This window comes from Heteronotia binoei, chromosome 11 (assembly GCF_032191835.1).
Source record: "Heteronotia binoei isolate CCM8104 ecotype False Entrance Well chromosome 11, APGP_CSIRO_Hbin_v1, whole genome shotgun sequence".
Classification (NCBI taxonomy): Eukaryota; Metazoa; Chordata; class Lepidosauria; order Squamata; family Gekkonidae; genus Heteronotia; species Heteronotia binoei.
Genome location: NC_083233.1, coordinates 42,246,027 through 42,263,786, shown reverse-complemented (window position 1 = coordinate 42,263,786; position 17,760 = coordinate 42,246,027). Strand labels below are relative to the sequence as shown.

Below are 17,760 nucleotides of genomic sequence, written 5' to 3'. Positions count from 1 at the left end.
CTGCATGCTGATTTGAAAAAAAATGCCACTCCTTATGTGACAGAAGCATGGTTTAGTGGTTAGAAAGTCAGACTAGAATCTGGGAGAGCCAGGTTCAAATCTCCTGTTTGCCACAGAAGCCTGATGGTAGCCTTGGGCCGTCACTCTAACCCACATCACAGGGCTGATGTGAGGATAAAATGGAAGATGCTTTGGTCCCTATCAGGGAGAAAGACATGCTGTACATGTCATAATAAATAGCAGCTCACATTTGTATCTGTAGAGGCAAATACAACCTAAAAGCAAGAATGTATCTCCTACTAGTCTCTCCTTATAGCTTCAGGTATTTCTGAGCTGGAAAAATTGTTCTGCTGCCTATTTAGCACAATGACCCCTGGACGGTGACTTGTGTTTTTAATGGTTGCTGTCACTTTGCTGTATTCCTGTTTTGTTCCAGTTTTGAAACTAGAGAAAGTCAGCTGAGCTGTTCCTGAAGAAAAGCCAGACAGGACCATTTGGGGAATCCCTCAAGTTCACTGAAATTTTACCTGATGTTTTTAAAAGTTATACTAATTTATTACTTTCTTTACATATTTAATATCGTTGCCTCCACCACTTGTTCATTTTTGTGATTAAGTACCAAACCTACTGGCAAATGCAACACTTTTGTGATCCTAAATCAAATTCATGCTTTTAAAAACTGATGGTTCATTTGCCTGAAAAGGGTGGGGGGGAGAGCAGACTGTCACTACTTGCTCTGCTCATAGCTCTTCATCCTCCTGTCATTCCCCAAGTCTAACCACAACATCCCTTCCTTCTCCCAGAACCTTTCCAATCCCACCTGCCAGCACTCATTGGCTTCAGCAGCCGACAAGCTCTTCTTCAACATCTGTTTGCAATACCTTCTTGTAAAAAAAACAAAAACAAAACCCTCATTCAGAAGCCTTAATCCACAGCCTCAACCTGTCACTACCATCATAATTGCTATGAACAGGGAGAGATATTTCATTGGGGATATTTCATTCCCCAAAGGCCCTGTGATCATTGTCTTATCTCACAATGCAGGCAAATAAGATGGATAGATGCAAAACAGCTCTACTTAATTAAGAGTTCACAGGCAGCTAAGGAGGAAGGACGAACAATGACCAACAGTGCAATTCAAATCAGAGGTACACCCTTCTAATACCATCGAAGGCAACTGGCTTAGAAGGGTGTAACTCTATTTAGGCTCGTACCAAAACGTGTGCAACTCTTTAAAATTGCATTATAAGCATACCATCAATCCAATTATTTTCATGTGTGGACAGGCAGTTGAGAATTAACACTGCAGAATCTGACACCACCTCAAATCCAACACTTTTCAAACAGCACCAAGTCATGCAGCCTGACACAAAGGGTACTCACTCTACTATGTACAGCCCATTCCTCCCACCTGTAAATATACCTAAAACTTACTTAAACTGAGCCAGACCAAGATCAGGAATATCTGAGTAGCAGCAGCTCTCCAGGGTCTCGGCAACATGGGTTTCTCATTACCCACTTTTTGGTCCTTTTAACTGGTGATGCTGGGGATCTTCTGTATGCAAAGCAGGTGCTCTACAACTGAGCCAAGGGGCTCAACTTAGCAGTCCTTCCTAGCCCCAAATATCAGCACAGGGGCTTACTAATGTTTGAATCAAGTGCATGCAAGTACAGAGTGTGTGGCTGATCCCCAAACTGTATTTGCAAAATCTATTGCATAATCTGTACATGTGTGTGCCTGACTCAAACATAAAGCCTTCTCATAGATGTCAGGAGGCAGGGTAGCTGATGCACCAGGAAGGAGAGGTTAGCAGGTGTGGCCTCACATCCCAACCTGCATAGGAAAACCTCTATTGTCTGATCCAACCTACATCTAAAGGGACCCTGTACACTCTGGTATGAACCAGCTGTAAAATAAAACCATGTAGCTCAATCCTGTCCATGCAGCAAATCCAAGCAAAGCAGCTCTTCATCCCAAGTAAGCTTACCTGGGAGTAAGACCCTTAGAATACAATTGGACTGGCTTCCAAAAACATGGGCTTTGGATTGTCAAAAAATGAACTATTAGGTAATTTTTTTAATGAGAATAGGATCTTCCAAAATAATCATAATCGTAGTATATAAACTGTTTTGTCCTAGTTTGGTTTGGTTGGTCCAAATACAGACACAAAACGATTCTGGAAGTTTTCTACAGACAAAACCTACAACCCACATTTAGAACTACAGCTTAGTCAGAAACCAGCCCCCCTTCCAAAGTTCGTCTGAGGGCAAAAACCGCACTGCCATTGTGCACACCAGAGATTTTGTCTATCTAAACCTGCAAGTGTTATGAAAATCGTGTATGAACACAGAGACCAGGGGAGCAGGGATTCCACACCCACATATTTTGTTACTCAATAACTGCAACATCCACAGCAGTGTAACTTGCATGTGTGCATCTGCTATTCCAAATCACACAGAGAAGTTTCAAACCACCTCAAACGTAACACTTCACAAATGAGTCTCTTCACACATTCTGTTGTATGCCATCAAGCAATGAGAATGCATATATGAACCCGTCCACAGTCCTAAATCTTCTAAGAATGTTCCAAGGGATGCTCCAGCCTAGAATTTCAGACTCAAGGTTCGGCGCTTCCATAGCATCTCTACCACTGCAATCTCGCTGGTGTTACAGGTGAGTGGAATTGCAAGCATCTGATCTGTGACAATTAGGGGGTGGTTCCTCACCCCAGAGTTGGAAAGGACTGGTGCTTGCTTGCACAGGGAACTACCTTTACCTTTAGGCAGAAACTGGAATTGGAGTAGGAGTTAGCAAACAGCTCCCCCCCAGTCTCTTTCCAAAGGCTGAGAGAGAGGCATGCCTATGGCAAGAGGACCTGACCATATAGCCCCCTGGGCAGAGCAGGGGCCTCAGCTCACTCTCCCCAAATTACTCTTCTATAAGAGAATGTGCCCTCGTGTGATCTCTCATTTCACAATAACAATTCCACAGAACTGAGTCCTTTTCTGGGGCCTTTATTCTGAAAATACACCTCCCCCCCCACCGGTCCCCTCTATCTCAAGGAAACCCAGAGGCAACCCTCATGCAAAATCCACGCACTTTCCAGAAGGCTGCAATACCATCTTAACCGACCCCTACTTCAACGTCTCCAGCAGCAGTTCAAAATTACCGACGTTCAAGTCACAACACCCCTTTCTTGAAAGTACAAGAGCAGACCTGTCTCCCCTTCCCGATCACTTGGCAACTTTTAAATAGCCTCCAAGTCTGTTGGTGTCTTGCCGCCTTTAAACACAGCCACACACACCCAACAGCAGCTTGAAAGATGCGCTCTTATCTAGGCAAGGCGACTGTGCGGAGATGCAAGGCAAGCCAATCCCCACCCACCCTGCTTCCCTCCAGTCTCCTTCCAGCCGAGTCCTCCGGGTGCCGCTTGGCTGCCATGGAGAAAGCGGAGGAGCGCGAAGGGAGGCACCTGGGTGGCCCCCACCTCGGTCCTCCCGCAGCCGGAGCGAGGCTGCATTGCAGCTGCCCGAGCCCAGCCGAAAAAGCGCTGCGGCGAACGGGGGACTCACCGGCGGCCAAAGCCTCTGCCAAGGCGGCGGCTCGCAGGAGCTGGTAGTAGAGCTCCATCTCCGCCTCCGAGATCCGAGTCAGCAGCAGGCGCAGCTCCGGCGGGGGCCTGGCCAGGGCCATGCCCGGCAACCAGCCGGCAGCCCCTCCTTTCCCTCCCCTTCCAGCCGCGTTCGCCGCGCCTCAGTCCCGGACGCTCCGGCGACAAGTGCCAGCCGGGCCGCGGACAGGTGGCGCTGCTGGAAGGGAGGGAGGGAGGGAGGCAGGCAGGCGCCCTCTTCGCCACCAGCTCCCTTGCAGGCGCCCCCGGCCCGGACGGCAACTCGCCTGCCCAGAGACCCGCCTGCGCTCTTCGCCGAACTCCGGGCGGAAGGCGCCAGGACCGGCTCGGAGAGGAGGGCGGAGCGCAGGCGGCGCTGGCTCAGGCGGGCTTCTTAGGGAGCCGCAGCTCGGTGCCTCCCCCAAGCGCCCAGCCGAGGCACCCTCCTTCCTTCCGCCTCGGGCGCCTTGGAGACCTGCCCCCAAAGGCCGGCTGCCCATCACTGAAGCCACTAGCTTAAACGGCCAGAACCTCAGAGGAACCTGGCCGGATCGGATTTGAGCCCAGCCGCCAGGCGGAGAAGGCCTCCGCGCAACCCAGAAGCGAGGCATGGCAGCAACAGCATTTCCTCTTGTTTTGGATGCTGAGAGGTATTATGCATCTCAGCGCGATTTCCGTTTGACCACCTTGTGGCAGCGGGTTCCACTGGCTCGCTATATAACAAACTGACTTCGGTCAGATCTGAATCCCTAGCTTCAAAGAAATGGGGGGAGGGACGCTCTGGAAAATCTGATTAGGTTTTTTTGGGGGGGTGGGAGATTAGCTGCAACTAGGTTTTCTTTAATGAATAACGGGTATAGACTTTACAAACATAGCTTGTCAAAGGTTACACCGCTCATAGTGGCAAAAAGCTAAATGTTTAGTGGTGTGGTTAAAAAAAAAAGTTCACAAAGTAGGACAAAGGATTTCCACCTCAAACTGCTTAGCTCATGGGTCGGTAACATTTTTGTAATGGAAGGGCCAAACAATATCAATATTCAAATCAAGAGACCAACAGACCTTCAGTTTCTTTAAGTGTCAGTCTGGTCTGTACACCAGCAGCCCAGAAAAAAAAATCCGTTTAAGCATCACAAAAAATCCATAATTTTCTTAAACAAGAATCTTCCCATTGCCTTGTCTCACTGGGACGTATTTTGCTTTACCTTGGCATCCACCGACTTTCCCTCAAATTCAGAATGTACACACGCTGTATGTGAAACGCAAGCACAAATGTTATTTGCCTCTTTAAAAATTACATCATTGCAGAGGTCCAATCCCTTCCTGGTTATTTGCATTAAGACTGAAGGCAAATACTATTATTTACATATCCGCTTTCCACAAATGACATGGCAGGTACTTAATGAGGCAGCCCCAGGCCTAGTTTTTAAATGAAGTATTTAAGACATGTTGTATGTATCTGAATGGGGCTGTGAATGTGGCAGATGGAATTGCCATGTGATAAGCACACACTGCTTTTCAGGAAGCTGCACTCTCATGTTTGTCTTCAAATACAGTGTCACCCTGAATGAGAAACATCAAGTGATGTATACACATGTACGTGTGAACAAGCTACTACAAGTATGTGCAGACATATAAAGATATCTTTGCTATGTAAGCCTCCATCATATCATGCATTAAATATATATTAGTTTTTAATCTAGCTTTTGTGCGTTAGTTTTCTATCTTTCAAATGACTCTTTTTATATGTTGGCATTACAGTCTCTCTTGCTCTGAGCCCTGGGGATAGGAAAAAACTCCAACTGAAATAAAAGCAGTGAGAGCTACACAATAGCCACAACACTTCTTTTCCACAGTCGCAGCTGTCCTTTTTGTGCAGTACTCAGGAGGAAACATCCCTGCATACAGCAGCTTTACTATTCAAGTTCCCCAGTTGTTATCATTTCCCATCTAAGCATTTGAAAAGGCACTTAGGCTGTTTCTCTCAGGTTCTGTGCAGGTTGTATAATTATGTTTAATTTTAACGCAGAACCGTGAATCTGACAAGTAGGCGCCATCCTTGTTCTTTTGCAAGAAGAAAACTGTCAAGTTTTGTTCTCAGAGGGGGAAGGATTATGCTCATGACTGTTGCCAAGAGAAACCATTGCATCCTTCTTAAAATGATGGTACAGAGACAGCTCACCCCCCCCCCCCTTCCACAGCTCTAGGGCCCTGCAATGGACAAGACCCAACCTCCTTTCAACACATCCATTTATCGTGACCAACACTGAACACACTTTTGTGCAGTGGAGCTTCTAATATATAAAAGCAGCAATCACATTGGTGTTTGGAACCTTGCAAATGTGCCTGCAGAGTTACTAGTCCACATGCAGATGTGTCACTAGCCAGCCTGCCTATACACTACAAAAGAGGAAGCTTTTGAAAAACATTTTTCCCTGTGGAAGGGATTTCTGCCAGGAAATCACATAGATATGGCTGCACAGAGAACACAAGGAAGAGAGCTAAAATTGGGATTAACCATTAAAATGGATTAGGCAACATCATTAATCAGAACATACCAAAGTTTTATTGATTATTTCAAACAAAAGTTTGCATTTTTTTGTAATGAAAAAGGCAAATTGCATTCATAAAAGTTTAACATTCACATTCCACTGTCATTATACATAAATGTATAAAATTGCCAGAGATAAAAATTAAGATTGCAGTCCCTTCAATTTTTGCAAGCAGCTGAAAAAATGCATCTTAAAATCTGTATACAATGTACATCCGCCTCCTCCGCTCCATATCTACAACTTTAATTTTTTTTAAAAAAAATCCATTACAGGTTTTACAATATTGACATGAGTTAAGACTACTTGGACTGGCATGGCCCATATGCACAAATGACTTAAAAATATTGATTCTAGATTGTAGACTGGATATATCTTTTAGTAATGGCTGCAGCATTTTGGTGAAGGGGCAGAGTTCACAAGCAAACTCACTGGTTGAGGATACAAAATGAAATGCAGGAACGTTGGTCATGATTATGGCCCAGTCCAGAAAAACAGCAGGTCATGTGGTAAAAGTTCTCTTGAATCCTACTTCCAATTGAATACACTTTCCCATCCTTACAAACTCCCTGCCATAAAAAAGCTAGCATCTCACAGACAAAGCAAAGCTGCACTTTTTATCTCTTTCGTCACTTTAGATTTCCAAGTATAGTGAGGGAGGATTCAGATATGATTCTCCAACATGCAATCTAAAGAAGTTTTACCACATGATATGCTATTGGTATATGCCAAATCTGCAAAATGGTCTCAGTAGGACTGAGATTAGCTCCCCACTTCTCACAGCCTTCTGAAGAGCAAAATGGATCATCTCATTGCTGGCTTTGTTGTTTTGGTTGCCATTTTTAAACAAACCTTAGACATGCTAAATAAAAATACTGGGCTCCAGTGAGCCAGCAGAAGTTCAGAGACACTACCAATGATCACCTGGCCCAGTCATGCTGGTGAGAAAGGGACAGAAACCAGTTGCTGTGTCCAAGTTGTCTCTAGGTCTACCCCCTTTCTACAAGCCCCTGAAAGAACTTCAAAATGCTGGGTTTATATTTCAGATTAATTCCCCCCCCCCCAAAAAAAAACCCCCAAAAAACAAAATAACTACTTGGGAGTTCGGAATCAGAGAATTTGGTCCTAAGACGGTGCAGTCGTTTAAAAAAAATTGCATCACGTTTACAGGTGTGTTGGGAAAGCAAGAAAAAGATACTTGTCTAGCTTATGAAAAATGCACAGTGAGTTTCACGTTATATGCAATTAAAAGGGTTTTTTTAAAAAAAAAAAAAAACCCTCCCAAAACACAGACACTAAAATGGAACTGTGTATTTTTGGGGATCAGATTTTGGGGATCTCTACCAATTATGATTTGGCACCTAGCCAGTCATGTTGACCCTGTCTGTAAACGCTGAAAATAGAATTTAGGGAAGGGTCAGAGGAGAAACAGCTATCTCATCCACTCCCAGTAATGTCTAGGAAAGGAAATCTGTGGTGTGATGTGACTGCATTCTATGTCAATTGACTTGCTGCCATGTACAAGGGGAAAACACACCCCAAATGACACCACACCATGTGTTTCTCATATCAAATGCTACTGGGAAGGTGAAGAAGGAAAATATGGATTGGTGGTAGCCACACAAGCCCATTAATGTATAGCTATGTTCTCAGAGTTTGTGCAGAGACAGGCACACTGGGAATGAGACAATGATCAACTGGTCCCATCTGAAAAACAGACAGCAGTAAAAGGAATTTAAACTACAAACATCACACATGGGGGGAATGAATATTTCCATCCATGCTTCAGTGAACTGTGGGACTTCAGTCATAAGTTGGACTGACCTAGACATGTTACCTATTTCAAGCTACAAATATCTTTGTACTAGTCATGCATGCACTGCCCTCACCCCCATGGCACTGCCTATTTGAGCATGTCCTCAGCCTTGCCCACTTTTGCACAGGACTAGTGCATGGATCAGAAGCAGATTCAGTTGAACCCTCTCAAATCTCAGTGGCCATTCAGTCCTGCAATTTACAGCAACTGGCACAAATGTACTTCTAAATTCACACACTACTTTCTGTATGTAGACTGGGGCAAAATCAAAAAAGAGAGAGAGAGGGAAAGCCAGCGGTGCTACTGTGTGTGCTATAGCGCTGCTTCACATATTACAAGATGGCAAATAATGGGCACACATGCTTGTGTACCCATCAGATACACAGTTGAAAACATGCATTGGTTGCACATGCTAACAGTATTTGTAGGTGCACATGTAAGATTTTAAAGGTACACCTTAACACACCTGGGTGTGTGAACTGGCCCGTCAGATGCATCACACTTTGGAGGAAGACAGCTAACCAAGGATGCAGCTCTCTCACTAGAATGGGTAATAGTGCAGGCATTTCAGGGCTTGCTCTGCCAAAGAAAGTAATTTTTACAATTTGCAGTGGTGGATCCCTCCCAAACAATAGTCCACGGGCCTTGAATGTGAGGAGAGGGAGAGCACCACAAAGATCCCCTCTCCAAGTTTAAGTCTCTCCCCATCAATAAACATCTGAATCCTTGTGAATAGTTAATATATTCTAAGTATCTGGCACCTGCATATCTGGAAAGTTACATCTTAACAATGGTGCATAACCCCTTAAGAGCTCAGGTTGAGAGAAGTCTTGACACTGTGGCGTAAATATTTTGTATACTCAATAAAGGGTATTATATATATTTTAGAAAAGAAAGAAACATGCTGATTTGGACTGCAGATTGCAATTGAGAGGCGAGAAGAGAGGAACAGACCACAGAAAGAAAACCTGTTGCATGTGTAAGAATTGGACAACAGGTTGCTTTTGAATTCTTCAACCCAAGCTCAACAGAGAACATTCAGCTACATTAACCTTAAGTGTTTGAAATGAACATGGATACTATGGGGGAGGGGGGATAAGTCTCATTTTTTTCCAAGTACTCTTGATGGGGCAAAAACCAACCTTAAAAAAACCCCTGTTCCTTAAAGATGAGGTGTGGAATTCTTGTCAGAATGACTGGGGTGGTAGTGGTTGACTGAACAACAACAAAAGTATATCAACATGATTCAAATTTATGGCCAAGCCACATAATGACATACAAGATTTGCTAGTGCTGTCCGTGGAAAATCGGAACACTGCCCTCGGAACATAAACTTGTGCTATTTCTTTGGTCAGGGCAGGGAAGAAACAAAAGAGAGAAAACTTTAGTAGCGCTTCACCTTTCCTGGATGAATCTGCATCAACAGAACAGGCCACAAGTCTTCCAAGTACCAAAGTCTCTCGTAGTTTCCCCCAACATTTTATTTAGCAGAACAGCAAGTTTAGTTTCTCAAGGGGGTTAAAGAAGGGAAATCCAGAAGAGACGCCTTCCCCATTATTTTAAAAATGCAAACAAAAAAGGGGTCTTTGTTTTAAAAACAAACAAACAAAACGAATAATTCTCTTGGCTTCCTTTTTGATTGCTTCTGATACTCAGTTTGTAGCAGAGAGAGCAAGAGTGCTGTTGATTTAAGCCCACGTGCTGGGGTTATAATCTTTGCATCCGAAGTATCCTGAGAGGGCATCGTTCTGTAAAAGGAGTCATGGTGTTTCTCTGGACCTCACTTAATAGGTGTAGCCATTCTCCCTGTGTTTGTAGGACACCAATATCGGCAGCTCCAAAGGAACAGCCTGTAAAAATAAAAAGGAGGAAGGAAAGAAGACAAGTTAACAGAGCTGTCAACATGGCAGGGGGAAGTGTGAGAAGAAACACTGTCCTGGTATTAAGTCAGAAACAGAGAATTAGAATATGGTAGGACAAAAAGAACAATGGTAAGACAGAAAAGAGAATAAATGCCAAACCATGGTTACAATAAGGTAGTCCTCTAAGCTCCCCCTTACATCTTTATATAGGCTTTCAGGGAAAACTTGAAGATTTAGCTATTCTAGAAGAGCTTTGCTTGCATTTAGAAGTCTTTTATTTCTGCCTGGAGTTTGAAATCAGATTTTTTAAAAAACAGTGTTTTGACTGGTGCTCTCCATTTCCCTAATGTGTGTCATCCCCATCAGAGCAAATATCACAAAAAATTATGTACAGGTGGTATCTCACACCAGATAGGACTGCTAATGTATCAGGAGGCATGTCTGTGCTGGTAATAGGGAGCTTGGAACCCTTTTTCATATATGGTGGCAATTTTTGTTGGCTCAAAAATTCTGGCACAACATATTTAGATAAACTGATTACATCCTAAATTGCAAACTGCCATGTGACCCCATGTGATAGTCTTTCTAAATATTTTTTTCTGAATCATATTTCAGAAGGAAAAATATCTAATTTAAAAACTTGTTGGTTGTGACAAGGAAACTGCAGGCAATGTTTTGGAAGCAGTCAAATCTGCTGGGTATAGATGAGTGGGTACGTAAGGTATGGCATGTAGCTTTAACAAATAACATAATGGTATCAAAAACCACCCCATAGAAGTCTGCCAAGAAAACGTCCTGATGTGACATCACCCCATGGGTCGGTAACGACACAGTGCTTGCACAGAGGACTACCTTTATCTTTTTATATATATATAAAAAATCTGTGCCAGAAAAAAGGGTTTCTTAAAATTATTTGTTGAATGTTGGGGTCCATTTATTAGATACAGGAACAGACAGAGGCCAGGAGAACAGTTCACAGAAGTTATATTAAGATATATCTAATTGTTCTACTGGAGTTGTAGTTGTAAGCATGTAGCTAAATACATGCAGCTGTACAGCTAGGAAGATCTGGACTTTATGTTAGATCATATGGAATGTTTTAATTGAGAACTGGTTATTTTGTATATATTTGTATGGTGTAGATTTAAGGATTTTTTTCTTGGTAACTAATGTGATTAATGATACTTTATTGTAACTTTTGTGAACTTCTAATCACATAAATAAAAGGAATATTTACCACAAAAATGCCCATTTACGATATGTAGCTTATTAAAAAGAACCAGAAAAGCAAAAGCATTTTTTTAAAAAAAATTGGGGAAGTAGGTAGGTAATTGGGTTGATGCCAAAATGGTGATCCCACAAGGGGGAAGACAATCGGAAGGCAGGTGGATGTCCATCAGAGAAAGGGCCATTCACAAGGTTCTGCCACATTAGTGGACTTCCTTCCTCAAAGAGTTTGATCTCACCTGACTTGTTCACTCTCCCAACGGGGATTCATAATGGCTTATATCACCATTCTTATCTCCTCCACTGAATCCTCATGGCAGCCGTGAGATAAGATTAGGCTGACAAAAAGTGGCTGCCCCAAGGTCACCAAGTGAGCTTCTATGGAAGAGTGGGGATCCCAGTCTAACCCAATCCCCACTACACATACCCCATCATCATGCACATAGTCTAAAATTGTATAACAGAGTTCAGTTGTTGCTAGGCCCCCCAGACCATTCAGTCAAGAGAAGGCTAACGGCAGACTGTGTGATGGGGGAGAGGAAGAGAAAAGGTGCTATGTTGTTTGTTTTTTAAATCTGAGGCTTTGATTCAACTGCCTACGAATTAAGAATTTACAGTTCACTCAGGCCCTGTGGGATGAGGGCCAAGCTGCCTCCTCCTCGTCTGCCAAATTTCCAGATAGCTGGTTCTTGGGTGTATGGATTACATTAAATAAGACACCCATCCAGATGCCTGCTGTCACACTCCCCAGAGAGGTGTGCTTGGTGCAGTCAGGAACCTCTGGAAGCAGATAGGGAATGTTTCTTGGAATAGGTGGTGTCCAAAAAGCCAAATCCTCTTCTGTGCTAGAAATTTTAAAGCACACTTAAATAATCAAAGAGCTCATTCCACCCCATCCTGAACAAGCACAAGTAACCAGCACAGTCTTCTCGCCTTGAACATTTGAATTAGCTGAGGTTCAATTTTCCCAGCTCTGGCAAGATGTGTGAGCTCCCAATGCAGGAACAGCTCATGTGTCTGATTGACAGGTAAGATGTGAAGGGGACAGGATAAAGATGCAAGAAGAGATGACAGAGTCATGTGCACTTCCTCCTCCCCCCCATACAATATACAGTATGCAATAGGTGAAATGTGCCAAATCAACCACCCGGATCAATCAGTCCCTTCATGTACATGGGACAAAATTAACTGAGAATGGGGATGTAACTGGTTTGGCATTATTCTCTTTTTAGTATACCGTACTTAGTAATCAACACATATTTAGAATCACACACATAGAAAGGTGTGCATAATAATAATAAAGAGTACAACATATATCCACCTGTGTATGCCCAGACGTGCACACACATGCACTATGTTGTACAATACTAACAGGTAAATCACACAAAATTCAGATTCCCTCATATTCATCTTGAATTTACATGTTTAATTCAGACAAAAGTACATGCAATTATGAGCGGGGGTGGGGGGCAGTTGCTAACACCTTGCAAGTGCAATGCCGGTATACTTGGGACTAAATTGGAGCCAATTGCTGAACACCTCCACTTCTGTAGTCCATTTCAGCTCAGATTTATTAATGGAAACCCCCCATATCTATTCCACAGCTAGAAATACCCACCACAATGTAACTCACTTTGAGCATTTTATGGAAATGTGTAGGATTCAACAAACAAAACACAAAAGAACACCCACATTTGAGGAGGGGGAATCTGCAGTATTTCAGAGTATGCAGACTACTTTAGAAAGAACCCGGCTTTCCTGCATCTAGGGGAATGAGCAGCTGTAGACTTGGAAGGGCAGGGAAATCTGTGCTGCAGGAAACAGAAAGAGAATTCCTGATGGCAGTTAACCGGGCACACTGGCCCAGCAATACCTCCTTCAATGGAAGAGCTGCAGACTCCCAATCTGGGTCCCTTCAGGCATTAGAGGAAGATGCCTTCTCTGCTCATACTGCTTAGAATCCAAGCAAATGCTTTTACCAAAAAAGCCCCAATTTAAAAGTATAGCAGGCATTGTACCTGTTTTCTTTAGGATACCAACAGCTGAAATTACAAGACCCTGATTTTAACTGATTTCAGGAATCACTTGGTTAATCTGTGCCTTCCAAGGCTCTAATTCTTGACAACAGGATACCTGTTACAATACATTAGATTCGTCTGAGAATGTTCTTAAAAGGAGAGGTCTGACCGATGGTCTGGCTGGCACCGAATGGGATGCAATCCTACAGCTCACTCTTTTCTGGAAACAGTCAGGCAAACATACTATAAAGCATGTAAAAATGCATTTATCTATGCTGTGATGTAACAGTGCAACAAATTAAATCCTTAACATAGATAAACAGCATAAAAAACCCTTCTACAAATATTTCAAGTAGTTTATAATAACCAGGAGTGGCCAAATGGTGGCTTGGATGATACGTGTGGCTCTTTCACACATATTGTGTGGCTCTCAAAGCCACCCCCCCCCATCAGCATGCTTAGAGAAGGCATTTAAGGTTGTTTTTTCTACTTCTCCCTCCCCCATCTCATTTCCTGCTTTCCCTGTGACTTTCAAACATCTGACATTCATGCATTGCAGCTCTTAAACATCAGATGTTTATTCTATGTGGCTCTTAAGTTAAGCAAGCTTGGCCACCCCTGAAAATATCTAACCTGTCAGATAGGTCAAGCCAAATGCCTGTTATCTACTTGCAGTTTCATTTACCTCTGATAGAAAGCTCTGCCCACTCTGCATTCTATGCTACAATTGTGAAATTAGATAAAATGGGATTTGAAATGAAAAACATACGGCTAAGAATCAATGTCCTTGCTCAGGAACACTCTTAATAGCATATCACAGAACATTAAAAATCAGAGTGAATACAAGACCACAAGATTTTACCATGGAGAAGAGATAGTTTGCTTCAAATTCAAGTGACTGGGAACAAGAACAGATCTGTTGAGAAACTTTTGAACTGTAATTACAATTGCACTTTTAAACTGTAATTACAATCACACTGTTTGTCATGAAACATTTTAGGATACTTTTTCGGGGAGGCAGTGATGTACAAATATGAAAAATAAGCAAATACTACAGAAGATCATTTTATTCTATACTCTGCAGTTGATCATTACTCAATATATAGTTTTGTTGCTGTTTTGGTGTTGTGAAGGACTGTGCTGAAAAAGCAAGCATAATAAGAAGACACTGATGTTTCAAATAAATTCAGAACAGCATTAAGTCCACTGATCCACAGCTCACAATCATCAGGGAGGGCAGAATCTCTGTGTTGTACTTGAATGCATGCTGGCACTTAATGTCTTCCTTTTGGGTAAATACAGTACACTAAAAGAAACTCCCATTGTATTAACCAGCAAGCTAAGAAGGAAATGTTCTATTCTGGTCTGCTCTGTGCTGTGTTAGCTTAAAGGAATCTTTTTTTTTTTAAATGTAATCCCTGTACCTCCCTGTTCCCTACATTCATTTTAGTACCTCAGGACACTACCACCTCACTTGGGGCTGCATCGGCTCTGACTACTTGAACCGACTCCATTGAAAAGCCACAGGATATGAGGAAACATGAGTGAGACCGATATGGTGCATGATTCACAATGGCTCACAAGTCAACATTGGGTGCTGTAGTCATTGAGCAGCATAGGACGCACGTATGTGACTGAGCTTCACAATATGGCCAGTTATGAAGGAGCAGGCAACACAGAGCGAATTGTACTGCCTTCAACAATGGAGTGGAACAAACCAGAAAGGAAAAGCAATTAAAGGTTCCTTGAAATATTGTGAATTTATCAACAGGGTTTTTTCTCCCCTTTTTTTGCATGACAGAGATAGACACACACATCAAGAGAAAGGAAAGCAACTCAGCTATGAACAGTTTTATTTTTAAAGAGAAGAAATCACCTTATTATTCATTCAGAGAAGCTGTGATTGCTGGAGGTTTGAGAGAGCATGAAGACAGTAGAAGTTCCTGAGGATGGGAGGCGCCTTGTTACCTGGTTCACGATAACACAAAAGAAAAAGGGAAATTGTACACACAGAAAAGAGGAAGGCAGAAAAGCAGAGAGAGAAAAAAATACAGCCAAACTTTTCCATTCCAAACCATCCTTCAAACAGAAACACTGATAAGAAAAAGCGGAGAGCAAAAGAGAGAATATCAGGTGCCCTGAGAAACAGGAACAGAACTGTACAGATAGGAAAGCATTGATGAAGCAGCACCAGTTCTGGCTCATTTTGCCCTGAAGTTAAAAAGCCTCAAAATGAGTTTATTCAATGTAGTGGTGGGGATAAGAATTATTTCACAAAAAAATCCAGGAGCACCAAGTACTCCTCTGCATTGAAATAAAGCTGCTGGCATCTTTCTAGAAGGGAGGGGGAACCTAAAACCACCTTGCTGGATCAGACTAAGGACCCCTCTAGTCTGGCATCCTGCTTCCAGAACTTGCCACATAGATGCCTTCAGGTCACTCACAAATTCAGAATCAAGGCAACAGCTATCCATATTCCACCCGCCCGGTGGTATGGTGCTTACATGGGAAGCTTCATTTGGCTAATATAGCTAACAGCTCTTGAGAGACTCCTCTCCCCTTACCTTTGTACAATCAGATAAGCCTTCATCATATTTTATGGCAGGAAATTCCACAAGCCAGTGTGTGGTGTGTACTTAGGTAGTTTGTCTTAGTCCATGTACAACATCCAAATGTGGCCCACCTTGCAGACTGATACATAGAGCTAGCCACTTTGTTTTCAAACTTTTCCCTATTGACATTTTATAATCAAACTTTTACCACTGTCCCAAATGTACCAGCTGTTGTATCTCTTGAAAAGGTTGGGCATCAATCTCCTTCCGTTCTGAAGTGTTTCAAGTTCCCCCATAAGGTGCACACAAAGTGTAGAGGATTTGGAGCAAACGGGTTGCTGTGGAGGCGATGGTTTGGTTTCAGCGATGCACAAGCAGCAACGTAAATGAACTTAGCAGTTTTTCTTGTGCAAAATCATGTGCTACATGTAGTACTCAAGTGGTTGCGCAAGAAGTTCAACTGAGTGCAAGTGGCTACCTCAACTTTTTCTTGAGTTCCTATTTGTGCAAGAGTTCATTTTGTGGCTGCACCTACCATGCTGTGTCAGAATTCTAATAAGTGCCTGCAACCTCAAAATGTTTGGAGATCCCCGCCATAGTCTCTTCTCTCCAGGATCAAGTTTAAGAAACCATTTCTACAATACCACAGGCCTGTTATGCCCCAGGGAAAAGACGAGCAACTTGCTGCTTATGTAACCTAGTCCTGTGACACAGTCTTACTAATTGCTGATTGCCAGTGTTTGGGTTTAAGTGAATAGGAAGCTGCTCATCTAGCCCTATGCCTGGATGATACCATCCTGCCTACAATGTATTTTGCCTGTGTCTGCTTCGTGCCCTATGTTATATGTTGAGCTATTATGAATCTCCTCCCATATCGTCCAGCCCACCAGTTAAAAGCTGCCTCATAAGCCCTGCCGTCTGTGCCCTCCCTTCAGAGGCGAGGCAGCAGCAAACAGAAATAGGGCTTGTTCAGTACAGGCACCTCTCTTATGGAATGCCCTTCCCTTTGAGGCTTGCCATGAAATATCATTGCTTGGCTCCAAGCTGTTCACCTAGGCTTTTAATAAACAGGTTAAATTTTTGACACTGTTTTATCCTGGAAACGGTTATTTTAAGTTGCCTGTGGTCTGTTTTCATAACCTATGTTTTTATGCTAGGCTTTTTAATGCTGAGTTTTAATTAATAACTTTCAACAATTGGTTTTTTATTATCTTTTTATTTCATAAGCTGCTTCAGGCAGTTTCCTGGAGAGGTAGCATAAAAGGGCTCGAACAGATCAATTTCTGTCCACCAACTCACACACACACCCCCACCCCCACCCCCACCATGACATGCATCTGCTCTCAGTATTATGTGGCTCCTGCAGAGCAATGAACATGTTTAGTCGGTATCAGGCTATTTTTCTCCCTGTATGTGTGCGTGTGGAGGTGGCTCCTTCTCTCTAAATTTTATTTTAAGGAAGAAAACACCCACCTTGGTTGTGAGTGGTCTCAGATTGCTGCCCTGATATACACTCTCCTATCATGTTTACTCCCTAAACAACAGACCATCTCCTTACCCATCCTGACTGGAGTGGTCAAATCCATTCCTCAGTTTCTACTATGGTTACCAATAGCCTAGAGAAAAATAAAAGTCCTGCCCCTTTAATAAAGTCTTCATGTGTGAAAATGGGCAGGTGAAGCTTTACGGGGGAGGAGGTAAATAACACATCTGATAAATACCATCCCATGAAGCCTCCATTGAAAGTACCAGTTCCTTTCTCTTTTTTTACCTCTAGATTTTTAGCAATCTTAGTTTTCACAGGCTTCTCATCCTCAAATGAGATATACAATTTCTCTCCTATCTCTCATCAGAATGTAATTTCATATCCAATTTTAGAAGGTAAAAGCCCTACAATTAATCTTATTTGTAATTTTCCCACCATCAGTTTTGGAGCACATGAGGAATGTTGACAGTGATAGGGAACCTGGAAATCCTCCTCACCCTAAACCATAGCCGCCTCCAGAATTGTTCGAGTTCTCAGGTGGGGCTTTAGCTGGCTGATTTGTCCTCTTCCCTTTAACTGACACTCAGCTGCTCTCAATAGGCTGTGTCCCCCAGAAGACAACCAGTATTCATTATGTAGTTT

The 17,760-nt window shown here is 42.9% G+C and overlaps 3 protein-coding genes across 10 annotated transcripts in view; 1 reads left to right on the top strand and 2 right to left on the bottom strand.

Moving 5' to 3' along the window:
- Nucleotides 1-3,774, bottom strand: part of MCF2 (MCF.2 cell line derived transforming sequence) — a 96,178-nt gene extending 92,404 nt beyond the window's left edge. For 2 of the 4 annotated variants that reach the window (XR_009555976.1, XM_060249874.1), the window contains exon 1: nucleotides 3,574-3,703. Coding sequence is in view for 3 of the 4 variants with exons in the window: in XM_060249874.1 (XP_060105857.1) it covers nucleotides 3,574-3,694 (121 nt within the window). In the remaining variant the exon portion in view is untranslated. Of the gene's footprint in view, nucleotides 1-3,573 lie in introns of all 4 variants that reach the window. The other 2 variants (XM_060249873.1, XM_060249875.1) reach the window with 1 other exon arrangement.
- Nucleotides 1-17,760, top strand: part of F9 (coagulation factor IX) — a 155,886-nt gene that overhangs the window by 109,965 nt on the left and 28,161 nt on the right. The gene's annotated exons all lie outside the window — the stretch shown is intronic.
- The window catches only part of ATP11C (ATPase phospholipid transporting 11C), a 114,453-nt gene continuing 105,898 nt past the window's right edge, over nucleotides 9,206-17,760 (bottom strand). For 2 of the 5 annotated variants that reach the window (XM_060249880.1, XM_060249877.1), the window contains exons 29-30: nucleotides 13,196-13,300; nucleotides 9,573-9,823 (exon numbers count right to left, since the gene is read on the bottom strand). In XM_060249880.1, the coding sequence (XP_060105863.1) occupies nucleotides 13,199-13,300 (102 nt within the window). In that variant the 3' untranslated portion in view covers nucleotides 9,573-9,823; nucleotides 13,196-13,198. Of the gene's footprint in view, nucleotides 9,824-13,195; nucleotides 13,301-14,956; nucleotides 15,049-17,760 lie in introns of those variants that run through there. The other 3 variants (XM_060249878.1, XM_060249879.1, XM_060249881.1) reach the window with 3 other exon arrangements.